The sequence below is a fragment of the Leptonotus elevatus genome, chromosome 17 (genome assembly GCF_054856555.1).
Source record: "Leptonotus elevatus isolate MCC_2025b chromosome 17, RoL_Lele_1.0, whole genome shotgun sequence".
NCBI lineage: Eukaryota > Metazoa > Chordata > Actinopteri > Syngnathiformes > Syngnathidae > Leptonotus > Leptonotus elevatus.
In genome coordinates, this window is record NC_141255.1 from 8,386,215 (window position 1) to 8,412,242 (window position 26,028).

General features: G+C 41.4%; 1 protein-coding gene across 1 annotated transcript in view; it reads left to right on the plus strand.

Annotated features, from left to right (window-relative positions):
• Positions 1 to 2,824: 2,824 nt before the first annotated feature.
• LOC147159648 (uncharacterized) overlaps positions 2,825 to 26,028 on the plus strand; it is a 47,162-nt gene continuing 23,958 nt past the window's right edge. The window contains exons 1-63 of the mRNA XM_086059370.1: positions 2,825 to 2,898; positions 3,213 to 3,260; positions 3,349 to 3,512; positions 3,597 to 3,661; positions 3,738 to 3,904; positions 5,037 to 5,260; positions 5,351 to 5,415; positions 5,498 to 5,667; positions 6,129 to 6,352; positions 6,443 to 6,507; positions 6,590 to 6,759; positions 7,221 to 7,444; positions 7,535 to 7,599; positions 7,682 to 7,851; positions 8,313 to 8,536; positions 8,627 to 8,691; positions 8,774 to 8,943; positions 9,405 to 9,628; positions 9,719 to 9,783; positions 9,866 to 10,035; positions 10,497 to 10,720; positions 10,811 to 10,875; positions 10,958 to 11,127; positions 11,589 to 11,812; positions 11,903 to 11,967; positions 12,050 to 12,219; positions 12,681 to 12,904; positions 12,995 to 13,059; positions 13,142 to 13,311; positions 13,773 to 13,996; positions 14,087 to 14,151; positions 14,234 to 14,403; positions 14,865 to 15,088; positions 15,179 to 15,243; positions 15,326 to 15,495; positions 15,957 to 16,180; positions 16,271 to 16,335; positions 16,418 to 16,587; positions 17,049 to 17,272; positions 17,363 to 17,427; positions 17,510 to 17,679; positions 18,141 to 18,364; positions 18,455 to 18,519; positions 18,602 to 18,771; positions 19,233 to 19,456; positions 19,547 to 19,611; positions 19,694 to 19,863; positions 20,325 to 20,548; positions 20,639 to 20,703; positions 20,786 to 20,955; positions 21,417 to 21,640; positions 21,731 to 21,795; positions 21,878 to 22,047; positions 22,509 to 22,732; positions 22,823 to 22,887; positions 22,970 to 23,139; positions 23,601 to 23,824; positions 23,915 to 23,979; positions 24,062 to 24,231; positions 24,693 to 24,916; positions 25,007 to 25,071; positions 25,154 to 25,323; positions 25,785 to 26,008. Of these exons, the coding sequence (XP_085915496.1) occupies positions 3,230 to 3,260; positions 3,349 to 3,512; positions 3,597 to 3,661; positions 3,738 to 3,904; positions 5,037 to 5,260; positions 5,351 to 5,415; positions 5,498 to 5,667; positions 6,129 to 6,352; positions 6,443 to 6,507; positions 6,590 to 6,759; positions 7,221 to 7,444; positions 7,535 to 7,599; positions 7,682 to 7,851; positions 8,313 to 8,536; positions 8,627 to 8,691; positions 8,774 to 8,943; positions 9,405 to 9,628; positions 9,719 to 9,783; positions 9,866 to 10,035; positions 10,497 to 10,720; positions 10,811 to 10,875; positions 10,958 to 11,127; positions 11,589 to 11,812; positions 11,903 to 11,967; positions 12,050 to 12,219; positions 12,681 to 12,904; positions 12,995 to 13,059; positions 13,142 to 13,311; positions 13,773 to 13,996; positions 14,087 to 14,151; positions 14,234 to 14,403; positions 14,865 to 15,088; positions 15,179 to 15,243; positions 15,326 to 15,495; positions 15,957 to 16,180; positions 16,271 to 16,335; positions 16,418 to 16,587; positions 17,049 to 17,272; positions 17,363 to 17,427; positions 17,510 to 17,679; positions 18,141 to 18,364; positions 18,455 to 18,519; positions 18,602 to 18,771; positions 19,233 to 19,456; positions 19,547 to 19,611; positions 19,694 to 19,863; positions 20,325 to 20,548; positions 20,639 to 20,703; positions 20,786 to 20,955; positions 21,417 to 21,640; positions 21,731 to 21,795; positions 21,878 to 22,047; positions 22,509 to 22,732; positions 22,823 to 22,887; positions 22,970 to 23,139; positions 23,601 to 23,824; positions 23,915 to 23,979; positions 24,062 to 24,231; positions 24,693 to 24,916; positions 25,007 to 25,071; positions 25,154 to 25,323; positions 25,785 to 26,008 (9,372 nt within the window). The 5' untranslated portion in view covers positions 2,825 to 2,898; positions 3,213 to 3,229. The remainder of the gene's footprint in view (positions 2,899 to 3,212; positions 3,261 to 3,348; positions 3,513 to 3,596; positions 3,662 to 3,737; positions 3,905 to 5,036; positions 5,261 to 5,350; positions 5,416 to 5,497; positions 5,668 to 6,128; positions 6,353 to 6,442; positions 6,508 to 6,589; positions 6,760 to 7,220; positions 7,445 to 7,534; positions 7,600 to 7,681; positions 7,852 to 8,312; positions 8,537 to 8,626; positions 8,692 to 8,773; positions 8,944 to 9,404; positions 9,629 to 9,718; positions 9,784 to 9,865; positions 10,036 to 10,496; positions 10,721 to 10,810; positions 10,876 to 10,957; positions 11,128 to 11,588; positions 11,813 to 11,902; positions 11,968 to 12,049; positions 12,220 to 12,680; positions 12,905 to 12,994; positions 13,060 to 13,141; positions 13,312 to 13,772; positions 13,997 to 14,086; positions 14,152 to 14,233; positions 14,404 to 14,864; positions 15,089 to 15,178; positions 15,244 to 15,325; positions 15,496 to 15,956; positions 16,181 to 16,270; positions 16,336 to 16,417; positions 16,588 to 17,048; positions 17,273 to 17,362; positions 17,428 to 17,509; positions 17,680 to 18,140; positions 18,365 to 18,454; positions 18,520 to 18,601; positions 18,772 to 19,232; positions 19,457 to 19,546; positions 19,612 to 19,693; positions 19,864 to 20,324; positions 20,549 to 20,638; positions 20,704 to 20,785; positions 20,956 to 21,416; positions 21,641 to 21,730; positions 21,796 to 21,877; positions 22,048 to 22,508; positions 22,733 to 22,822; positions 22,888 to 22,969; positions 23,140 to 23,600; positions 23,825 to 23,914; positions 23,980 to 24,061; positions 24,232 to 24,692; positions 24,917 to 25,006; positions 25,072 to 25,153; positions 25,324 to 25,784; positions 26,009 to 26,028) is intronic.

The window sequence follows — 26,028 nt, forward strand, 5'->3', positions numbered from 1 at the left end:
TACATACAGTGCTGCTCAAAAGTTTGTGAACCCTGCAGGCATGGTCAGATTTTTTGTATAAAATATGAAAATAACCTTATTAAATGTTTAGTCAATCTATACAAATGCTGACATAAAAATAATAATGTACTTGAACAAAAAATGATCATTTTGTCATTCATTTTTTAGCAAAAGTTGTTGATTTAAGAAAAACAAAAAAAGTATGTGAACCTCTCATTTAATCGGACATTGCACCTCCTTTTGCAATGAGAACTTCATCCAAACACTTTCTTTAGTGACTTACCAGTCTTTCACATTTATTTTGGGGGAATTTTTGCCTCTCTTCCTTGCAAAACGCAGCCAGTTGAGAGAGGTTGGATGGGCGTCTAGCATAAACTGCCCGCTTCAGGTCTTGCCACAGAATTTTGAAATAATTGAAGTCAGGATTTTGACTGGGCACATCCAGAACATGAATCTTGTTGTTCTTCAGCTATTCCTTCATTGTATTGTTGGAATGCTTTGGATTATTGTCATGTTGCATGATCTATCGTCTACAAAGCTGTAACTTCACAAAGGACGGCTTCAGGTTATGTTCCAGGATTTCACAATATTCCTCTAAATTCATGATTCCCTGGACTATGTGGAGTTGTCGAGGTCCTGAGGATAAAAAGCCAGCCCAGAATTTAACATTCTCACCACCCCTTTTGCTGGTATGTTTTAGTTGTGACCAATTTTGGACTCATCTGTCCACAGAAGGGACTTCCAAAAAGCTTCAGTGTTGTCCAGGTACTCCCTGGCAAAGTTGAGATGGGTAGCTTTGATCTTTTTTGTGAGCAGAGGCTTCTCTTCCTAGCAAGCCTTCCATGAAAGCCTTGTCGATGGACTTTTCTACTGATTGTTGAAGCATGCACATGTGTCCCAGATGCAGCAAAAGAGGTCTGCAAATCCCTTGATGTAATGTTCGAGTTGGCTTTTTACCTGAATTATAATTTTTCTTGTGGTTCTTGCTGATATTTTAGAAGGTCGTCCACTTCTAGGAAGGATTGTAATTTTTTTAATCTTTAGTTGCAGATGATCTGCTTCACAGTGGAATGATGAAGCAGATTTTTTTTGATGACTTTATATTTTTCCCCAGACAGATGTGCTTTCAGTACCCACTTCCTGAGGTCCCCTGAGATTTCTCTTCCTCTCAGCATGACTGACCTGTATGGGTTCACCTGGGTAAGACTAAAGTGATGTGATTTTGTCCTACTTGACTGCTTGTTTAAAGCAATGCAGCTCAGGGTTCACTTACTTTTGCACCTACATGAATTGACCAAAAACTCTTTTTAATTAAGTTTTGACAACACAATTGATTAAAAAAAAAAGAACAATGCATTGAATTGATAAACCTACACCTGTTATTTCATATAAAATGTAATGGTTCCAATTGAACAACCAAATCAGGTTGAAACAATTAGAAAGTCCAAATTGCTTAAGGGGTTCACAAACATTTGAGCAGCACTGTATATATTTGTTCAATGACAATAAACTATGTGCCCTGTGCACAAAGAAAGACAATATTGCTGTATCTCAATATTAGCGCTATTGTCAGCTAAATGTTATGAAAATGACTCTGCGATTCCGACTCCTATTCCAAACGAGTCTTCTATCGAACTCTTACAATGCAGTACGTGGTTTTCCTGCAGTGTATTAATGAGCGCACAACTACGGTATCACATTATTATCAACAAAATATCGCAATAATGTTGTACTGCAGTGGGTTGCTCTGTGATTCCCAACCCGAGTCAGAACTAGGGATACGGCAAAAATTGATATTGTGATGTATCATAATTTCACTTCACATTTCGCCGAAACGCAGTCGATATGCTGTATATGCACAGATTGTTTTGAAAACACTTAAGCCGTCGGATTGCGAGTGAACCGGTGGAACTTGTGGAAAACAAAATAAAACGCGTCAGGAATTGGTAGCCAAATGGCAGAAGTGAAATGTTGCCTTTTCAAGGTTATGCAAGATGGAGCACCTTGTGATCAAGTCCCGATAAATACACGTCACTCCACATTTGCACGTGTTTCACTTTTTTATTTTACACCGAAACCAATAAAGTTGTGATTGTTTCAAATTTTTTTCAAGTTTTTCTCACAATATTCCGACTTGATTCTCCTTAATTTACATCTCTTGTAAAAATGATGAATTTCTGTTTGTGTAAAATTTATATTTTTTCTTGTGTAAAATGTGTTTATTATAAATAAAGTTATGAATTTTTTTTCCTTGAACTATCAGAACTTGATTCTCGTAATATTAAAACCTGTAAAGTTAGGACCTACTTATTGTAGTAATATAACTTATAAAATAATACCAATAATTAATTCTTCAAAATGTTAATATTAGAAATGATAATAATTATCTCACAACAATTCCAATTTAATTCTGACCTTACAGGAAATAAAACTGTCATCACGTATCCAATTGGCATGATCATGAACCAGAGCGTTTGCACTGAGATAATTTTTTGTTTTTTGCCTTTAAGCAATCTTTTTGTTCCTTTTATATTCATTGTCACGTGTCATGTTCAAAACTCTTTCTGCCATAAACCCGCGACAGCAAATAGCCTCATCATCAAAGTGGCATATTGATTGACAGGCGATCTCGAAGAGTTGTTTTAAATTTTATTGCCGAACAAAAGGCAGGGAGGACACCAAAGTGCAGTGAGCCAAGATGCTGTCATGTTGAGAGCTGCCTATTGTTGGCGGATTAAGAGTGACATATCTGAAAGATGTCTCATGGTCACCACATAACTTGATAAAACGGCTTCGATGTCCAAAAGGTGAGCCACAAAAGGACGACTGGTTTGTGGCATCGTCCACCTAGACAGGATTTATCTTAAAAAGGACTCAATTGACTTTGTTCTGGTTAGGGTAAGTTGAGCCTTTAAAGGTCTTTATTTTAAAGTTTGTTTCTGACCCCCCAAAAAATTTTCAGAACAAAATTTTAAATTAATTTTGCTTTTTTACCAGAGTTTTTGTAAACATTTGGAATTATTGAGTATTTTTGCAAATTCTTAATGTTTTCTGAGAATTTTTATTGGATTTGAAGATTTTAGATTATTTGTTAATTTCATTAATCTTTACAAAAAAAATTAAGTTTTCAGTAAATGTGAAAAAAAAAATCATTGTGATTCTTGTTGCTCGCTACTGTTGAAAGTGAATCTGTTCATGGAATGATTTGGTAGGTGCAAGAAGGGACGCGATGGGAGCCGGGACTGTGATAGTCCTTCTGGGTGAGTAAAAAAAAAGAAAAAGGAATCGACATTTGTGTGACAAAGGAATGACTTTGGAAGTATGACCGTGACTTTCATTTAACCCTAGGGACCATTTCATTTTGCATTTCTGTTGGCGGACATGATGTGAATAAAAACGAAACAAAAGTTTACGTGCCTCTTGTGATGACACTGAAGGAATCTTTTGTGGAAAACTTCAACAATCGCAGCAGTGAACAATACAAACGTCTTGAAGCACAAGTGGTGTACATGGTGCGTGCGTACAAGTTAACATTGAAACAAACTCATTTTCTGACTTCTTAATAACCTTCTTAATGACCTTGATTCTTCTTACAGTGTGACTTCATTTACATCAAAGCATTTAGGACGAATTTTATTAACACCACCCTCATTGGATTTAGGTAATATTTCATGGATAACTTGATTTTGTGAACATTTCAAATAATCTGCATTTCCCCCTTTCCCCCAACTTTTAAGTCCACAAATGGGAAACACGCAAGTGGAAGTGGCACTCAAGTTCAGGAATACATCACATGAAGAAATCCCACAAGATCATCAAGTTGTAAACATACTGCTGCATGTTGTGAATAGTACAAGCAACCCTTTCAAACTCACTGTTGTTCCAGACACAATTGCAGTCATTTGTAAGCAAAGATTTAAAATATTCATCAATAAACACTGAGCCCGCAATAGCTTCATGATGAATGACTTCCTTTGTGGTCTATTTGCCATTTATAGCACCTGAAGAATCAACAACTCATGGACCGATAACAACAACTATTGCCATCTCAGTTCCAGCACCAGCTGTGTTTCTTACAGCCACTGTGCTTGAACCTTTTGTAGAAGAATTGAACAATCGCAGCAGCGAACAATTCAAAGAACTTGAAACACAAGTGGTATTAGTGGTGCGTATAAACATTTAAAGTGAAAAATCAGAATTAAGTGATTCTTTCACCACAATTACTCCGATGTTTTTGATGTTTAAATTCCTTTTACAGTGTGACTTCATCTTCTTCCAAGAGTTTGGTTCCCTTTTCTTTGGGACCGTTGTCAACGGATTTCAGTAATATTTGAAATATACTACCCTTATACCACAATTTACGCGGCGCACAGTTGAAATTAATAGTGCCTTCTCGTCATTCAAGGCCACAAATGGGAAACACGCAAGTAGACGTGGAACTGCAATTCAACAGTTCGGCACCGGTTGAAGATATTCCAGAAGCAGATGCAGTCGTAGAAGCGTTGCAAGAAGCTGTGACTAATCCTAACACCACTTTCAACCTCCCTCTGGATCCAGACTCTATTACAGCCAGTTGTAAGTAACACAAGATTCTCTGAATGCCAACTGATTTCAATGCTATCATTATGAACACATTCAGATTCACTTCCATGACTAACGGTCAGAGTTGGGAAACCCAGTTCCAGAAAGTAAAAACCCAGACAGTATTTGGCTTTAGCCACAGGTGTTTCCACTCAACATGTGGAGACGAGCTAATTTAACTGTCAGTTGAATAGAAGCATTTGTGACTAAAGCTAATCTATGGCAGGGTTTTTACTTTCTGGACGTGGATTCCCCAACCCTCCTCACGGTGTTCCTCAAGACTTCGTCCCATTGTTTCATTTGCTCATCGACTTCTGCTTATCTTGAGGGACAATTCACGCTCTGACCTTTTCTGAATGACGTTTCCTATATTGATTTTTCTTTGGCAGACAAGAATAATGCCTTTGTCCCAATGATAATTGATCAGTTCTTTTAAACTACTTTTACCAAAACAGCAAAAGTACCAACAGCCACCCAAGGACCAACATCCTCCCTTGGTTTAACATCTACCATTGATGGGTTATCATCAACAACGACCCAAGGGACAGCAACTACTGCCCTCTCAGTTCCACAACCAGCTGTGTTACTTACAGCCACTCTGTTGGAACCTTTTGTGGAAGATTTGAACAACCGCAGCAGCGAAGGATACAGAGTACTTGAAACACAAGTGGTGTCAATGGTGCGTTCGATCAACATGTAAACTTTCGGAATTTGGTGATTCTTTCACTACAGTTACTCCGATGTTTTTAAAGTTGGATTCTTTTTACAGTGTGACTTCATCTTCTTCCAAGAGTTTGGTTCCCTTTTCTTTGGGACCGTTGTCATTGGATTTCAGTAAGATTTGAAATATACTACCCTTACACCACAATTTTTGCAGCGCACAGTTGAAATTAATAGCGCATTCTCGTCATTCAAGGCCACAAATGGGAAACACGCAAGTAGACGTGGAACTGCAATTCAACAGTTCGGCACCGATTGAAGATATTCCAGAAGCCGATGCAGTCGTAGAAGCGTTGCAAGAAGCTGTGACTAATCCTAACACCACTTTCACCTTCGCTCTGGATCCAGACTCTATTACAGCCAGTTGTAAGTAGCACAAGATTCTCTGAATGCCAACTGATTTCAACGCTATCATTATGAACACATTCAGATTCACTTCCATGACTAACGGTCAGAGTTGGGAAACCCAGTTCCAGAAAGTAAAAACCCAGACAGTATTTGGCTTTAGCCCCAGGTGTTTCTACTCAACATGTGGAGACGAGTTAATTTAACTGTCAGTTGAATAGAAGCACCTGTGACTAAAGCTAAGCTATGGCAGAGTTTTTACTTTCTGGACGTGGATTCCCCAACCCTCCTCACGGTGTTCCTCAAGACTTCGTCCCATTGTTTCATTTGCTCATCGACTTCTGCTTATCTTGAGGGACAATTCACGCTCTGACCTTTTCTGAATGACGTTTCCTATATTGATTTTTCTTTGGCAGACAAGAATAATGCCTTTGTCCCAATGATAATTGATCAGTTCTTTTAAACTACTTTTACCAAAACAGCAAAAGTACCAACAGCCACCCAAGGACCAACATCCTCCCTTGGTTTAACATCTACCATTGATGGGTTATCATCAACAACGACCCAAGGGACAGCAACTACTGCCCTCTCAGTTCCACAACCAGCTGTGTTACTTACAGCCACTCTGTTGGAACCTTTTGTGGAAGATTTGAACAACCGCAGCAGCGAAGGATACAGAGTACTTGAAACACAAGTGGTGTCAATGGTGCGTTCGAACAACATGTAAACTTTCGGAATTTGGTGATTCTTTCACTACAGTTACTCCGATGTTTTTAAAGTTGGATTCTTTTTACAGTGTGACTTCATCTTCTTCCAAGAGTTTGGTTCCCTTTTCTTTGGGACCGTTGTCATTGGATTTCAGTAAGATTTGAAATATACTACCCTTATACCACAATTTTTGCAGCGCACAGTTGAAATTAATAGCGCATTCTCGTCATTCAAGGCCACAAATGGGAAACACGCAAGTAGACGTGGAACTGCAATTCAACAGTTCGGCACCGATTGAAGATATTCCAGAAGCCGATGCAGTCGTAGAAGCGTTGCAAGAAGCTGTGACTAATCCTAACACCACTTTCACCTTCGCTCTGGATCCAGACTCTATTACAGCCAGTTGTAAGTAGCACAAGATTCTCTGAATGCCAACTGATTTCAACGCTATCATTATGAACACATTCAGATTCACTTCCATGACTAACGGTCAGAGTTGGGAAACCCAGTTCCAGAAAGTAAAAATCCAGACAGTATTTGGCTTTAGCCCCAGGTGTTTCTACTCAACATGTGGAGACAAGTTAATTTATCTGTCAGTTGAATAGAAGCACCTGTGACTAAAGCTAATCTATGGCAGGGTTTTTACTTTCTGGACGTGGATTCCCCAACCCTCCTCACGGTGTTCCTCAAGACTTCGTCCCATTGTTTCATTTGCTCATCGACTTCTGCTTATCTTGAGGGACAATTCACGCTCTGACCTTTTCTGAATGACGTTTCCTATATTGATTTTTCTTTGGCAGACAAGAATAATGCCTTTGTCCCAATGATAATTGATCAGTTCTTTTAAACTACTTTTACCAAAACAGCAAAAGTACCAACAGCCACCCAAGGACCAACATCCTCCCTTGGTTTAACATCTACCATTGATGGGTTATCATCAACAACGACCCAAGGGACAGCAACTACTGCCCTCTCAGTTCCACAACCAGCTGTGTTACTTACAGCCACTCTGTTGGAACCTTTTGTGGAAGATTTGAACAACCGCAGCAGCGAAGGATACAGAGTACTTGAAACACAAGTGGTGTCAATGGTGCGTTCGATCAACATGTAAACTTTCGGAATTTGGTGATTCTTTCACTACAGTTACTCCGATGTTTTTAAAGTTGGATTCTTTTTACAGTGTGACTTCATCTTCTTCCAAGAGTTTGGTTCCCTTTTCTTTGGGACCGTTGTCATTGGATTTCAGTAAGATTTGAAATATACTACCCTTATACCACAATTTTTGCAGCGCACAGTTGAAATTAATAGCGCATTCTCGTCATTCAAGGCCACAAATGGGAAACACGCAAGTAGACGTGGAACTGCAATTCAACAGTTCGGCACCGATTGAAGATATTCCAGAAGCCGATGCAGTCGTAGAAGCGTTGCAAGAAGCTGTGACTAATCCTAACACCACTTTCACCTTCGCTCTGGATCCAGACTCTATTACAGCCAGTTGTAAGTAGCACAAGATTCTCTGAATGCCAACTGATTTCAACGCTATCATTATGAACACATTCAGATTCACTTCCATGACTAACGGTCAGAGTTGGGAAACCCAGTTCCAGAAAGTAAAAACCCAGACAGTATTTGGCTTTAGCCCCAGGTGTTTCTACTCAACATGTGGAGACAAGTTAATTTATCTGTCAGTTGAATAGAAGCACCTGTGACTAAAGCTAATCTATGGCAGGGTTTTTACTTTCTGGACGTGGATTCCCCAACCCTCCTCACGGTGTTCCTCAAGACTTCGTCCCATTGTCTCATTTGCTCATCGACTTCTGCTTATCTTGAGGGACAATTCACGCTCTGACCTTTTCTGAATGACGTTTCCTATATTGATTTTTCTTTGGCAGACAAGAATAATGCCTTTGTCCCAATGATAATTGATCAGTTCTTTTAAACTACTTTCACCGAAACAGCAAAAGTACCAACAGCCACCCAAGGACCAACATCCTCCCTTGGTTTAACATCTACCATTGATGGGTTATCATCAACAACGACCCAAGGGACAGCAACTACTGCCCTCTCAGTTCCACAACCAGCTGTGTTACTTACAGCCACTCTGTTGGAACCTTTTGTGGAAGATTTGAACAACCGCAGCAGCGAAGGATACAGAGTACTTGAAACACAAGTGGTGTCAATGGTGCGTTCGATCAACATGTAAACTTTCGGAATTTGGTGATTCTTTCACTACAGTTACTCCGATGTTTTTAAAGTTGGATTCTTTTTACAGTGTGACTTCATCTTCTTCCAAGAGTTTGGTTCCCTTTTCTTTGGGACCGTTGTCATTGGATTTCAGTAAGATTTGAAATATACTACCCTTATACCACAATTTTTGCAGCGCACAGTTGAAATTAATAGCGCATTCTCGTCATTCAAGGCCACAAATGGGAAACACGCAAGTAGACGTGGAACTGCAATTCAACAGTTCGGCACCGATTGAAGATATTCCAGAAGCCGATGCAGTCGTAGAAGCGTTGCAAGAAGCTGTGACTAATCCTAACACCACTTTCACCTTCGCTCTGGATCCAGACTCTATTACAGCCAGTTGTAAGTAGCACAAGATTCTCTGAATGCCAACTGATTTCAACGCTATCATTATGAACACATTCAGATTCACTTCCATGACTAACGGTCAGAGTTGGGAAACCCAGTTCCAGAAAGTAAAAACCCAGACAGTATTTGGCTTTAGCCCCAGGTGTTTCTACTCAACATGTGGAGACAAGTTAATTTATCTGTCAGTTGAATAGAAGCACCTGTGACTAAAGCTAATCTATGGCAGGGTTTTTACTTTCTGGACGTGGATTCCCCAACCCTCCTCACGGTGTTCCTCAAGACTTCGTCCCATTGTCTCATTTGCTCATCGACTTCTGCTTATCTTGAGGGACAATTCACGCTCTGACCTTTTCTGAATGACGTTTCCTATATTGATTTTTCTTTGGCAGACAAGAATAATGCCTTTGTCCCAATGATAATTGATCAGTTCTTTTAAACTACTTTCACCGAAACAGCAAAAGTACCAACAGCCACCCAAGGACCAACATCCTCCCTTGGTTTAACATCTACCATTGATGGGTTATCATCAACAACGACCCAAGGGACAGCAACTACTGCCCTCTCAGTTCCACAACCAGCTGTGTTACTTACAGCCACTCTGTTGGAACCTTTTGTGGAAGATTTGAACAACCGCAGCAGCGAAGGATACAGAGTACTTGAAACACAAGTGGTGTCAATGGTGCGTTCGATCAACATGTAAACTTTCGGAATTTGGTGATTCTTTCACTACAGTTACTCCGATGTTTTTAAAGTTGGATTCTTTTTACAGTGTGACTTCATCTTCTTCCAAGAGTTTGGTTCCCTTTTCTTTGGGACCGTTGTCATTGGATTTCAGTAAGATTTGAAAGATACTACCCTTATACCACAATTTTTGCAGCGCACAGTTGAAATTAATAGCGCATTCTCGTCATTCAAGGCCACAAATGGGAAACACGCAAGTAGACGTGGAACTGCAATTCAACAGTTCGGCACCGATTGAAGATATTCCAGAAGCCGATGCAGTCGTAGAAGCGTTGCAAGAAGCTGTGACTAATCCTAACACCACTTTCACCTTCGCTCTGGATCCAGACTCTATTACAGCCAGTTGTAAGTAGCACAAGATTCTCTGAATGCCAACTGATTTCAACGCTATCATTATGAACACATTCAGATTCACTTCCATGACTAACGGTCAGAGTTGGGAAACCCAGTTCCAGAAAGTAAAAACCCAGACAGTATTTGGCTTTAGCCCCAGGTGTTTCTACTCAACATGTGGAGACGAGTTAATTTAACTGTCAGTTGAATAGAAGCACCTGTGACTAAAGCTAAGCTATGGCAGAGTTTTTACTTTCTGGACGTGGATTCCCCAACCCTCCTCACGGTGTTCCTCAAGACTTCGTCCCATTGTCTCATTTGCTCATCGACTTCTGCTTATCTTGAGGGACAATTCACGCTCTGACCTTTTCTGAATGACGTTTCCTATATTGATTTTTCTTTGGCAGACAAGAATAATGCCTTTGTCCCAATGATAATTGATCAGTTCTTTTAAACTACTTTCACCGAAACAGCAAAAGTACCAACAGCCACCCAAGGACCAACATCCTCCCTTGGTTTAACATCTACCATTGATGGGTTATCATCAACAACGACCCAAGGGACAGCAACTACTGCCCTCTCAGTTCCACAACCAGCTGTGTTACTTACAGCCACTCTGTTGGAACCTTTTGTGGAAGATTTGAACAACCGCAGCAGCGAAGGATACAGAGTACTTGAAACACAAGTGGTGTCAATGGTGCGTTCGATCAACATGTAAACTTTCGGAATTTGGTGATTCTTTCACTACAGTTACTCCGATGTTTTTAAAGTTGGATTCTTTTTACAGTGTGACTTCATCTTCTTCCAAGAGTTTGGTTCCCTTTTCTTTGGGACCGTTGTCATTGGATTTCAGTAAGATTTGAAATATACTACCCTTATACCACAATTTTTGCAGCGCACAGTTGAAATTAATAGCGCATTCTCGTCATTCAAGGCCACAAATGGGAAACACGCAAGTAGACGTGGAACTGCAATTCAACAGTTCGGCACCGATTGAAGATATTCCAGAAGCCGATGCAGTCGTAGAAGCGTTGCAAGAAGCTGTGACTAATCCTAACACCACTTTCACCTTCGCTCTGGATCCAGACTCTATTACAGCCAGTTGTAAGTAGCACAAGATTCTCTGAATGCCAACTGATTTCAACGCTATCATTATGAACACATTCAGATTCACTTCCATGACTAACGGTCAGAGTTGGGAAACCCAGTTCCAGAAAGTAAAAACCCAGACAGTATTTGGCTTTAGCCCCAGGTGTTTCTACTCAACATGTGGAGACGAGTTAATTTAACTGTCAGTTGAATAGAAGCACCTGTGACTAAAGCTAAGCTATGGCAGAGTTTTTACTTTCTGGACGTGGATTCCCCAACCCTCCTCACGGTGTTCCTCAAGACTTCGTCCCATTGTTTCATTTGCTCATCGACTTCTGCTTATCTTGAGGGACAATTCACGCTCTGACCTTTTCTGAATGACGTTTCCTATATTGATTTTACTTTGGCAGACAAGAATAATGCCTTTGTCCCAATGATAATTGATCAGTTCTTTTAAACTACTTTTACCAAAACAGCAAAAGTACCAACAGCCACCCAAGGACCAACATCCTCCCTTGGTTTAACATCTACCATTGATGGGTTATCATCAACAACGACCCAAGGGACAGCAACTACTGCCCTCTCAGTTCCACAACCAGCTGTGTTACTTACAGCCACTCTGTTGGAACCTTTTGTGGAAGATTTGAACAACCGCAGCAGCGAAGGATACAGAGTACTTGAAACACAAGTGGTGTCAATGGTGCGTTCGATCAACATGTAAACTTTCGGAATTTGTTGATTCTTTCACTACAGTTACTCCGATGTTTTTAAAGTTGGATTCTTTTTACAGTGTGACTTCATCTTCTTCCAAGAGTTTGGTTCCCTTTTCTTTGGGACCGTTGTCATTGGATTTCAGTAAGATTTGAAAGATACTACCCTTATACCACAATTTTTGCAGCGCACAGTTGAAATTAATAGCGCATTCTCGTCATTCAAGGCCACAAATGGGAAACACGCAAGTAGACGTGGAACTGCAATTCAACAGTTCGGCACCGATTGAAGATATTCCAGAAGCCGATGCAGTCGTAGAAGCGTTGCAAGAAGCTGTGACTAATCCTAACACCACTTTCACCTTCGCTCTGGATCCAGACTCTATTACAGCCAGTTGTAAGTAACACAAGATTCTCTGAATTCCAACTGATTTTAACGCTATCATTATGAACACATTCAGATTCCCTTCCATGACTAACGGTCAGAGTTGGGAAACCCAGTTCCAGAAAGTAAAAACCCAGACAGTATTTGGCTTTAGCCCCAGGTGTTTCTACTCAACATGTGGAGACGAGTTAATTTAACTGTCAGTTGAATAGAAGCACCTGTGACTAAAGCTAAGCTATGGCAGAGTTTTTACTTTCTGGACGTGGATTCCCCAACCCTCCTCACGGTGTTCCTCAAGACTTCGTCCCATTGTCTCATTTGCTCATCGACTTCTGCTTATCTTGAGGGACAATTCACGCTCTGACCTTTTCTGAATGACGTTTCCTATATTGATTTTTCTTTGGCAGACAAGAATAATGCCTTTGTCCCAATGATAATTGATCAGTTCTTTTAAACTACTTTCACCGAAACAGCAAAAGTACCAACAGCCACCCAAGGACCAACATCCTCCCTTGGTTTAACATCTACCATTGATGGGTTATCATCAACAACGACCCAAGGGACAGCAACTACTGCCCTCTCAGTTCCACAACCAGCTGTGTTACTTACAGCCACTCTGTTGGAACCTTTTGTGGAAGATTTGAACAACCGCAGCAGCGAAGGATACAGAGTACTTGAAACACAAGTGGTGTCAATGGTGCGTTCGATCAACATGTAAACTTTCGGAATTTGTTGATTCTTTCACTACAGTTACTCCGATGTTTTTAAAGTTGGATTATTTTTACAGTGTGACTTCATCTTCTTCCAAGAGTTTGGTTCCCTTTTCTTTGGGACCGTTGTCATTGGATTTCAGTAAGATTTGAAATATACTACCCTTATACCTCAATTTTTGCAGCGCACAGTTGAAATTAATAGCGCATTCTCGTCATTCAAGGCCACAAATGGGAAACACGCAAGTAGACGTGGAACTGCAATTCAACAGTTCGGCACCGATTGAAGATATTCCAGAAGCCGATGCAGTCGTAGAAGCGTTGCAAGAAGCTGTGACTAATCCTAACACCACTTTCACCTTCGCTCTGGATCCAGACTCTATTACAGCCAGTTGTAAGTAGCACAAGATTCTCTGAATGCCAACTGATTTCAACGCTATCATTATGAACACATTCAGATTCACTTCCATGACTAACGGTCAGAGTTGGGAAACCCAGTTCCAGAAAGTAAAAACCCAGACAGTATTTGGCTTTAGCCCCAGGTGTTTCTACTCAACATGTGGAGACAAGTTAATTTATCTGTCAGTTGAATAGAAGCACCTGTGACTAAAGCTAATCTATGGCAGGGTTTTTACTTTCTGGACGTGGATTCCCCAACCCTCCTCACGGTGTTCCTCAAGACTTCGTCCCATTGTCTCATTTGCTCATCGACTTCTGCTTATCTTGAGGGACAATTCACGCTCTGACCTTTTCTGAATGACGTTTCCTATATTGATTTTTCTTTGGCAGACAAGAATAATGCCTTTGTCCCAATGATAATTGATCAGTTCTTTTAAACTACTTTCACCGAAACAGCAAAAGTACCAACAGCCACCCAAGGACCAACATCCTCCCTTGGTTTAACATCTACCATTGATGGGTTATCATCAACAACGACCCAAGGGACAGCAACTACTGCCCTCTCAGTTCCACAACCAGCTGTGTTACTTACAGCCACTCTGTTGGAACCTTTTGTGGAAGATTTGAACAACCGCAGCAGCGAAGGATACAGAGTACTTGAAACACAAGTGGTGTCAATGGTGCGTTCGATCAACATGTAAACTTTCGGAATTTGTTGATTCTTTCACTACAGTTACTCCGATGTTTTTAAAGTTGGATTATTTTTACAGTGTGACTTCATCTTCTTCCAAGAGTTTGGTTCCCTTTTCTTTGGGACCGTTGTCATTGGATTTCAGTAAGATTTGAAATATACTACCCTTATACCTCAATTTTTGCAGCGCACAGTTGAAATTAATAGCGCATTCTCGTCATTCAAGGCCACAAATGGGAAACACGCAAGTAGACGTGGAACTGCAATTCAACAGTTCGGCACCGATTGAAGATATTCCAGAAGCCGATGCAGTCGTAGAAGCGTTGCAAGAAGCTGTGACTAATCCTAACACCACTTTCACCTTCGCTCTGGATCCAGACTCTATTACAGCCAGTTGTAAGTAGCACAAGATTCTCTGAATGCCAACTGATTTCAACGCTATCATTATGAACACATTCAGATTCACTTCCATGACTAACGGTCAGAGTTGGGAAACCCAGTTCCAGAAAGTAAAAACCCAGACAGTATTTGGCTTTAGCCCCAGGTGTTTCTACTCAACATGTGGAGACAAGTTAATTTATCTGTCAGTTGAATAGAAGCACCTGTGACTAAAGCTAATCTATGGCAGGGTTTTTACTTTCTGGACGTGGATTCCCCAACCCTGCTCACGGTGTTCCTCAAGACTTCGTCCCATTGTCTCATTTGCTCATCGACTTCTGCTTATCTTGAGGGACAATTCACGCTCTGACCTTTTCTGAATGACGTTTCCTATATTGATTTTTCTTTGGCAGACAAGAATAATGCCTTTGTCCCAATGATAATTGATCAGTTCTTTTAAACTACTTTCACCGAAACAGCAAAAGTACCAACAGCCACCCAAGGACCAACATCCTCCCTTGGTTTAACATCTACCATTGATGGGTTATCATCAACAACGACCCAAGGGACAGCAACTACTGCCCTCTCAGTTCCACAACCAGCTGTGTTACTTACAGCCACTCTGTTGGAACCTTTTGTGGAAGATTTGAACAACCGCAGCAGCGAAGGATACAGAGTACTTGAAACACAAGTGGTGTCAATGGTGCGTTCGATCAACATGTAAACTTTCGGAATTTGGTGATTCTTTCACTACAGTTACTCCGATGTTTTTAAAGTTGGATTCTTTTTACAGTGTGACTTCATCTTCTTCCAAGAGTTTGGTTCCCTTTTCTTTGGGACCGTTGTCATTGGATTTCAGTAAGATTTGAAATATACTACCCTTATACCTCAATTTTTGCAGCGCACAGTTGAAATTAATAGCGCATTCTCGTCATTCAAGGCCACAAATGGGAAACACGCAAGTAGACGTGGAACTGCAATTCAACAGTTCGGCACCGATTGAAGATATTCCAGAAGCCGATGCAGTCGTAGAAGCGTTGCAAGAAGCTGTGACTAATCCTAACACCACTTTCACCTTCGCTCTGGATCCAGACTCTATTACAGCCAGTTGTAAGTAGCACAAGATTCTCTGAATGCCAACTGATTTCAACGCTATCATTATGAACACATTCAGATTCACTTCCATGACTAACGGTCAGAGTTGGGAAACCCAGTTCCAGAAAGTAAAAACCCAGACAGTATTTGGCTTTAGCCCCAGGTGTTTCTACTCAACATGTGGAGACAAGTTAATTTATCTGTCAGTTGAATAGAAGCACCTGTGACTAAAGCTAATCTATGGCAGGGTTTTTACTTTCTGGACGTGGATTCCCCAACCCTCCTCACGGTGTTCCTCAAGACTTCGTCCCATTGTCTCATTTGCTCATCGACTTCTGCTTATCTTGAGGGACAATTCACGCTCTGACCTTTTCTGAATGACGTTTCCTATATTGATTTTTCTTTGGCAGACAAGAATAATGCCTTTGTCCCAATGATAATTGATCAGTTCTTTTAAACTACTTTCACCGAAACAGCAAAAGTACCAACAGCCACCCAAGGACCAACATCCTCCCTTGGTTTAACATCTACCATTGATGGGTTATCATCAACAACGACCCAAGGGACAGCAACTACTGCCCTCTCAGTTCCACAACCAGCTGTGTTACTTACAGCCACTCTGTTGGAACCTTTTGTGGAAGATTTGAACAACCGCAGCAGCGAAGGATACAGAGTACTTGAAACACAAGTGGTGTCAATGGTGCGTTCGATCAACATGTAAACTTTCGGAATTTGGTGATTCTTTCACTACAGTTACTCCGATGTTTTTAAAGTTGGATTCTTTTTACAGTGTGACTTCATCTTCTTCCAAGAGTTTGGTTCCCTTTTCTTTGGGACCGTTGTCATTGGATTTCAGTAAGATTTGAAATATACTACCCTTATACCACAATTTTTGCAGCGCACAGTTGAAATTAATAGCGCATTCTCGTCATTCAAGGCCACAAATGGGAAACACGCAAGTAGACGTGGAACTGCAATTCAACAGTTCGGCACCGATTGAAGATATTCCAGAAGCCGATGCAGTCGTAGAAGCGTTGCAAGAAGCTGTGACTAATCCTAACACCACTTTCACCTTCGCTCTGGATCCAGACTCTATTACAGCCAGTTGTAAGTAGCACAAGATTCTCTGAATGCCAACTGATTTCAACGCTATCATTATGAACACATTCAGATTCACTTCCATGACTAACGGTCAGAGTTGGGAAACCCAGTTCCAGAAAGTAAAAACCCAGACAGTATTTGGCTTTAGCCCCAGGTGTTTCTACTCAACATGTGGAGACAAGTTAATTTATCTGTCAGTTGAATAGAAGCACCTGTGACTAAAGCTAATCTATGGCAGGGTTTTTACTTTCTGGACGTGGATTCCCCAACCCTCCTCACGGTGTTCCTCAAGACTTCGTCCTATTGTCTCATTTGCTCATCGACTTCTGCTTATCTTGAAGGACAATTCACGCTCTGACCTTTTCTGAATGACGTTTCCTATATTGGTTTTTCTTTGGCAGACAAGAATAATGCCTTTGTCCCAATGATAATTGATCAGTTCTTTTAAACTACTTTCACCGAAACAGCAAAAGTACCAACAGCCACCCAAGGACCAACATCCTCCCTTGGTTTAACATCTACCATTGATGGGTTATCATCAACAACGACCCAAGGGACAGCAACTACTGCCCTCTCAGTTCCACAACCAGCTGTGTTACTTACAGCCACTCTGTTGGAACCTTTTGTGGAAGATTTGAACAACCGCAGCAGCGAAGGATACAGAGTACTTGAAACACAAGTGGTGTCAATGGTGCGTTCGATCAACATGTAAACTTTCGGAATTTGGGGATTCTTTCACTACACTTACTCCGATGTTTTTAAAGTTGGATTCTTTTTACAGTGTGACTTCATCTTCTTCCAAGAGTTTGGTTCCCTTTTCTTTGGGACCGTTGTCATTGGATTTCAGTAAGATTTGAAATATACTACCCTTATACCACAATTTTTGCAGCGCACAGTTGAAATTAATAGCGCATTCTCGTCATTCAAGGCCACAAATGGGAAACACGCAAGTAGACGTGGAACTGCAATTCAACAGTTCGGCACCGATTGAAGATATTCCAGAAGCCGATGCAGTCGTAGAAGCGTTGCAAGAAGCTGTGACTAATCCTAACACCACTTTCACCTTCGCTCTGGATCCAGACTCTATTACAGCCAGTTGTAAGTAGCACAAGATTCTCTGAATGCCAACTGATTTCAACGCTATCATTATGAACACATTCAGATTCACTTCCATGACTAACGGTCAGAGTTGGGAAACCCAGTTCCAGAAAGTAAAAACCCAGACAGTATTTGGCTTTAGCCCCAGGTGTTTCTACTCAACATGTGGAGACGAGTTAATTTATCTGTCAGTTGAATAGAAGCACCTGTGACTAAAGCTAATCTATGGCAGGGTTTTTACGTTCAGGACGTGGATTCCCCAACCCTCCTCACGGTGTTCCTCAAGACTTCGTCCCATTGTTTCATTTGCTCATCGACTTCTGCTTATCTTGAGGGACAATTCACGCTCTGACCTTTTCTGAATGACGTTTCCTATATTGATTTTTCTTTGGCAGACAAGAATAATGCCTTTGTCCCAATGATAATTGATCAGTTCTTTTAAACTACTTTCACCGAAACAGCAAAAGTACCAACAGCCACCCAAGGACCAACATCCTCCCTTGGTTTAACATCTACCATTGATGGGTTATCATCAACAACGACCCAAGGGACAGCAACTACTGCCCTCTCAGTTCCACAACCAGCTGTGTTACTTACAGCCACTCTGTTGGAACCTTTTGTGGAAGATTTGAACAACCGCAGCAGCGAAGGATACAGAGTACTTGAAACACAAGTGGTGTCAATGGTGCGTTCGATCAACATGTAAACTTTCGGAATTTGTTGATTCTTTCACTACAGTTACTCCGATGTTTTTAAAGTTGGATTCTTTTTACAGTGTGACTTCATCTTCTTCCAAGAGTTTGGTTCCCTTTTCTTTGGGACCGTTGTCATTGGATTTCAGTAAGATTTGAAATATACTACCCTTATACCTCAATTTTTGCAGCGCACAGTTGAAATTAATAGCGCATTCTCGTCATTCAAGGCCACAAATGGGAAACACGCAAGTAGACGTGGAACTGCAATTCAACAGTTCGGCACCGATTGAAGATATTCCAGAAGCCGATGCAGTCGTAGAAGCGTTGCAAGAAGCTGTGACTAATCCTAACACCACTTTCACCTTCGCTCTGGATCCAGACTCTATTACAGCCAGTTGTAAGTAGCACAAGATTCTCTGAATGCCAACTGATTTCAACGCTATCATTATGAACACATTCAGATTCACTTCCATGACTAACGGTCAGAGTTGGGAAACCCAGTTCCAGAAAGTAAAAACCCAGACAGTATTTGGCTTTAGCCCCAGGTGTTTCTACTCAACATGTGGAGACAAGTTAATTTATCCGTCAGTTGAATAGAAGCACCTGTGACTAAAGCTAATCTATGGCAGGGTTTTTACTTTCTGGACGTGGATTCCCCAACCCTCCTCACGGTGTTCCTCAAGACTTCGTCCCATTGTCTCATTTGCTCATCGACTTCTGCTTATCTTGAGGGACAATTCACGCTCTGACCTTTTCTGAATGACGTTTCCTATATTGATTTTTCTTTGGCAGACAAGAATAATGCCTTTGTCCCAATGATAATTGATCAGTTCTTTTAAACTACTTTCACCGAAACAGCAAAAGTACCAACAGCCACCCAAGGACCAACATCCTCCCTTGGTTTAACATCTACCATTGATGGGTTATCATCAACAACGACCCAAGGGACAGCAACTACTGCCCTCTCAGTTCCACAACCAGCTGTGTTACTTACAGCCACTCTGTTGGAACCTTTTGTGGAAGATTTGAACAACCGCAGCAGCGAAGGATACAGAGTACTTGAAACACAAGTGGTGTCAATGGTGCGTTCGATCAACATGTAAACTTTCGGAATTTGGTGATTCTTTCACTACAGTTACTCCGATGTTTTTAAAGTTGGATTCTTTTTACAGTGTGACTTCATCTTCTTCCAAGAGTTTGGTTCCCTTTTCTTTGGGACCGTTGTCATTGGATTTCAGTAAGATTTGAAATATACTACCCTTATACCACAATTTTTGCAGCGCACAGTTGAAATTAATAGCGCATTCTCGTCATTCAAGGCCACAAATGGGAAACACGCAAGTAGACGTGGAACTGCAATTCAACAGTTCGGCACCGATTGAAGATATTCCAGAAGCCGATGCAGTCGTAGAAGCGTTGCAAGAAGCTGTGACTAATCCTAACACCACTTTCACCTTCGCTCTGGATCCAGACTCTATTACAGCCAGTTGTAAGTAGCACAAGATTCTCTGAATGCCAACTGATTTCAATGCTATCATTATGAACACATTCAGATTCACTTCCATGACTAACGGTCAGAGTTGGGAAACCCAGTTCCAGAAAGTAAAAACCCAGACAGTATTTGGCTTTAGCCCCAGGTGTTTCTACTCAACATGTGGAGACGAGTTAATTGATCTGTCAGTTGAATAGAAGCACCTGTGACTAAAGCTAATCTATGGCAGGGTTTTTACTTTCTGGACGTGGATTCCCCAACCCTCCTCACGGTGTTCCTCAAGACTTCGTCCCATTGTCTCATTTGCTCATCGACTTCTGCTTATCTTGAGGGACAATTCACGCTCGGACCTTTTCTGAATGACGTTTCCTATATTGATTTGTCTTTGGCAGACAAGAATAATGCCTTTGTCCCAATGATAATTGATCAGTTCTTTTAAACTACTTTCACCGAAACAGCAAAAGTACCAACAGCCACCCAAGGACCAACATCCTCCCTTGGTTTAACATCTACCATTGATGGGTTATCATCAACAACGACCCAAGGGACAGCAACTACTGCCCTCTCAGTTCCACAACCAGCTGTGTTACTTACAGCCACTCTGTTGGAACCTTTTGTGGAAGATTTGAACAACCGCAGCAGCGAAGGATACAGAGTACTTGAAACACAAGTGGTGTCAATGGTGCGTTCGATCAACATGTAAACTTTCGGAATTTGGTGATTCTTTCACTACAGTTACTCCGATGTTTTTAAAGTTGGATTCTTTTTACAGTGTGACTTCATCTTCTTCCAAGAGTTTGGTTCCCTTTTCTTTGGGACCGTTGTCATTGGATTTCAGTAAGATTTGAAAGATACTACCCTTATACCACAATTTTTGCAGCGCACAGTTGAAATTAATAGCGCATTCTCGTCATTCAAGGCCACAAATGGGAAACACGCAAGTAGACGTGGAACTGCAATTCAACAGTTCGGCACCGATTGAAGATATTCCAGAAGCCGATGCAGTCGTAGAAGCGTTGCAAGAAGCTGTGACCAATCCTAACACCACTTTCACCTTCGCTCTGGATCCAGACTCTATTACAGCCAGTTGTAAGTAGCACAAGATTCTCTGAATGCCAACTGATTTCAACGCTATCATTATGAACACATTCAGATTCACTTCCATGACTAACGGTCAGAGTTGGGAAACCCAGTTCCAGAAAGTAAAAATCCAGACAGTATTTGGCTTTAGCCCCAGGTGTTTCTACTCAACATGTGGAGACAAGTTAATTTATCTGTCAGTTGAATAGAAGCACCTGTGACTAAAGCTAATCTATGGCAGGGTTTTTACTGTCTGGACGTGGATTCCCCAACCCTCCTCACGGTGTTCCTCAAGACTTCGTCCCATTGTCTCATTTGCTCATCGACTTCTGCTTATCTTGAGGGACAATTCACGCTCTGACCTTTTCTGAATGACGTTTCCTATATTGATTTTTCTTTGGCAGACAAGAATAATGCCTTTGTCCCAATGATAATTGATCAGTTCTTTTAAACTACTTTCACCGAAACAGCAAAAGTACCAACAGCCACCCAAGGACCAACATCCTCCCTTGGTTTAACATCTACCATTGATGGGTTATCATCAACAACGACCCAAGGGACAGCAACTACTGCCCTCTCAGTTCCACAACCAGCTGTGTTACTTACAGCCACTCTGTTGGAACCTTTTGTGGAAGATTTGAACAACCGCAGCAGCGAAGGATACAGAGTACTTGAAACACAAGTGGTGTCAATGGTGCGTTCGATCAACATGTAAACTTTCGGAATTTGGTGATTCTTTCACTACAGTTACTCCGATGTTTTTAAAGTTGGATTCTTTTTACAGTGTGACTTCATCTTCTTCCAAGAGTTTGGTTCCCTTTTCTTTGGGACCGTTGTCATTGGATTTCAGTAAGATTTGAAAGATACTACCCTTATACCACAATTTTTGCAGCGCACAGTTGAAATTAATAGCGCATTCTCGTCATTCAAGGCCACAAATGGGAAACACGCAAGTAGACGTGGAACTGCAATTCAACAGTTCGGCACCGATTGAAGATATTCCAGAAGCCGATGCAGTCGTAGAAGCGTTGCAAGAAGCTGTGACTAATCCTAACACCACTTTCACCTTCGCTCTGGATCCAGACTCTATTACAGCCAGTTGTAAGTAGCACAAGATTCTCTGAATGCCAACTGATTTCAACGCTATCATTATGAACACATTCAGATTCACTTCCATGACTAACGGTCAGAGTTGGGAAACCCAGTTCCAGAAAGTAAAAACCCAGACAGTATTTGGCTTTAGCCCCAGGTGTTTCTACTCAACATGTGGAGACAAGTTAATTTATCTGTCAGTTGAATAGAAGCACCTGTGACTAAAGCTAATCTATGGCAGGGTTTTTACTTTCTGGACGTGGATTCCCCAACCCTCCTTACGGTGTTCCTCAAGACTTCGTCCTATTGTCTCATTTGCTCATCGACTTCTGCTTATCTTGAGGGACAATTCACGCTCTGACCTTTTCTGAATGACGTTTCCTATATTGATTTTTCTTTGGCAGACAAGAATAATGCCTTTGTCCCAATGATAATTGATCAGTTCTTTTAAACTACTTTCACCGAAACAGCAAAAGTACCAACAGCCACCCAAGGACCAACATCCTCCCTTGGTTTAACATCTACCATTGATGGGTTATCATCAACAACGACCCAAGGGACAGCAACTACTGCCCTCTCAGTTCCACAACCAGCTGTGTTACTTACAGCCACTCTGTTGGAACCTTTTGTGGAAGATTTGAACAACCGCAGCAGCGAAGGATACAGAGTACTTGAAACACAAGTGGTGTCAATGGTGCGTTCGATCAACATGTAAACTTTCGGAATTTGGTGATTCTTTCACTACAGTTACTCCGATGTTTTTAAAGTTGGATTCTTTTTACAGTGTGACTTCATCTTCTTCCAAGAGTTTGGTTCCCTTTTCTTTGGGACCGTTGTCATTGGATTTCAGTAAGATTTGAAAGATACTACCCTTATACCACAATTTTTGCAGCGCACAGTTGAAATTAATAGCGCATTCTCGTCATTCAAGGCCACAAATGGGAAACACGCAAGTAGACGTGGAACTGCAATTCAACAGTTCGGCACCGATTGAAGATATTCCAGAAGCCGATGCAGTCGTAGAAGCGTTGCAAGAAGCTGTGACTAATCCTAACACCACTTTCACCTTCGCTCTGGATCCAGACTCTATTACAGCCAGTTGTAAGTAACACAAGATTCTCTGAATTCCAACTGATTTTAACGCTATCATTATGAAAACATTCAGATTCACTTCCATGACTAACGGTCAGAGTTGGGAAACCCAGTTCCAGAAAGTAAAAACCCAGACAGTATTTGGCTTTAGCCCCAGGTGTTTCTACTCAACATGTGGAGACAAGTTAATTTATCTGTCAGTTGAATAGAAGCACCTGTGACTAAAGCTAATCTATGGCAGGGTTTTTACTTTCTGGACGTGGATTCCCCAACCCTCCTCACGGTGTTCCTCAAGACTTCGTCCCATTGTCTCATTTGCTCATCGACTTCTGCTTATCTTGAGGGACAATTCACGCTCGGACCTTTTCTGAATGACGTTTCCTATATTGATTTGTCTTTAGCAGACAAGAATAATGCCTTTGTCCCAATGATAATTGATCAGTTCTTTTAAACTACTTTCACCGAAACAGCAAAAGTACCAACAGCCACCCAAGGACCAACATCCTCCCTTGGTTTAACATCTACCATTGATGGGTTATCATCAACAACGACCCAAGGGACAGCAACTACTGCCCTCTCAGTTCCACAACCAGCTGTGTTACTTACAGCCACTCTGTTGGAACCTTTTGTGGAAGATTTGAACAACCGCAGCAGCGAAGGATACAGAGTACTTGAAACACAAGTGGTGTCAATGGTGCGTTCGATCAACATGTAAACTTTCGGAATTTGGTGATTCTTTCACTACAGTTACTCCGATGTTTTTAAAGTTGGATTCTTTTTACAGTGTGACTTCATCTTCTTCCAAGAGTTTGGTTCCCTTTTCTTTGGGACCGTTGTCATTGGATTTCAGTAAGATTTGAAAGATACTACCCTTATACCACAATTTTTGCAGCGCACAGTTGAAATTAATAGCGCATTCTCGTCATTCAAGGCCACAAATGGGAAACACGCAAGTAGACGTGGAACTGCAATTCAACAGTTCGGCACCGATTGAAGATATTCCAGAAGCCGATGCAGTCGTAGAAGCGTTGCAAGAAGCTGTGACCAATCCTAACACCACTTTCACCTTCGCTCTGGATCCAGACTCTATTACAGCCAGTTGTAAGTAGCACAAGATTCTCTGAATGCCAACTGATTTCAACGCTATCATTATGAACACATTCAGATTCACTTCCATGACTAACGGTCAGAGTTGGGAAACCCAGTTCCAGAAAGTAAAAATCCAGACAGTATTTGGCTTTAGCCCCAGGTGTTTCTACTCAACATGTGGAGACAAGTTAATTTATCTGTCAGTTGAATAGAAGCACCTGTGACTAAAGCTAATCTATGGCAGGGTTTTTACTTTCTGGACGTGGATTCCCCAACCCTCCTCACGGTGTTCCTCAAGACTTCGTCCCATTGTCTCATTTGCTCATCGACTTCTGCTTATCTTGAGGGACAATTCACGCTCTGACCTTTTCTGAATGACGTTTCCTATATTGATTTTTCTTTAGCAGACAAGAATAATGCCTTTGTCCCAATGATAATTGATCAGTTCTTTTAAACTACTTTCACCGAAACAGCAAAAGTACCAACAGCCACCCAAGGACCAACATCCTCCCTTGGTTTAACATCTACCATTGATGGGTTATCATCAACAACGACCCAAGGGACAGCAACTACTGCCCTCTCAGTTCCACAACCAGCTGTGTTACTTACAGCCACTCTGTTGGAACCTTTTGTGGAAGATTTGAACAACCGCAGCAGCGAAGGATACAGAGTACTTGAAACACAAGTGGTGTCAATGGTGCGTTCGATCAACATGTAAACTTTCGGAATTTGGTGATTCTTTCACTACAGTTACTCCGATGTTTTTAAAGTTGGATTCTTTTTACAGTGTGACTTCATCTTCTTCCAAGAGTTTGGTTCCCTTTTCTTTGGGACCGTTGTCATTGGATTTCAGTAAGATTTGAAAGATACTACCCTTATACCACAATTTTTGCAGCGCACAGTTGAAATTAATAGCGCATTCTCGTCATTCAAGGCCACAAATGGGAAACACGCAAGTAGACGTGGAACTGCAATTCAACAGTTCGGCACCGATTGAAGATATTCCAGAAGCCGATGCAGTCGTAGAAGCGTTGCAAGAAGCTGTGACTAATCCTAACACCACTTTCACCTTCGCTCTGGATCCAGACTCTATTACAGCCAGTTGTAAGTAGCACAAGATTCTCTGAATGCCAACTGATTTCAACGCTATCATTATGAACACATTCAGATTCACTTCCATGACTAACGGTCAGAGTTGGGAAACCCAGTTCCAGAAAGTAAAAATCCAGACAGTATTTGGCTTTAGCCCCAGGTGTTTCTACTCAACATGTGGAGACAAGTTAATTTATCTGTCAGTTGAATAGAAGCACCTGTGACTAAAGCTAATCTATGGCAGGGTTTTTACTTTCTGGACGTGGATTCCCCAACCCTCCTCACGGTGTTCCTCAAGACTTCGTCCCATTGTCTCATTTGCTCATCGACTTCTGCTTATCTTGAGGGACAATTCACGCTCTGACCTTTTCTGAATGACGTTTCCTATATTGATTTTTCTTTGGCAGACAAGAATAATGCCTTTGTCCCAATGATAATTGATCAGTTCTTTTAAACTACTTTCACCGAAACAGCAAAAGTACCAACAGCCACCCAAGGACCAACATCCTCCCTTGGTTTAACATCTACCATTGATGGGTTATCATCAACAACGACCCAAGGGACAGCAACTACTGCCCTCTCAGTTCCACAACCAGCTGTGTTACTTACAGCCACTCTGTTGGAACCTTTTGTGGAAGATTTGAACAACCGCAGCAGCGAAGGATACAGAGTACTTGAAACACAAGTGGTGTCAATGGTGCGTTCGATCAACATGTA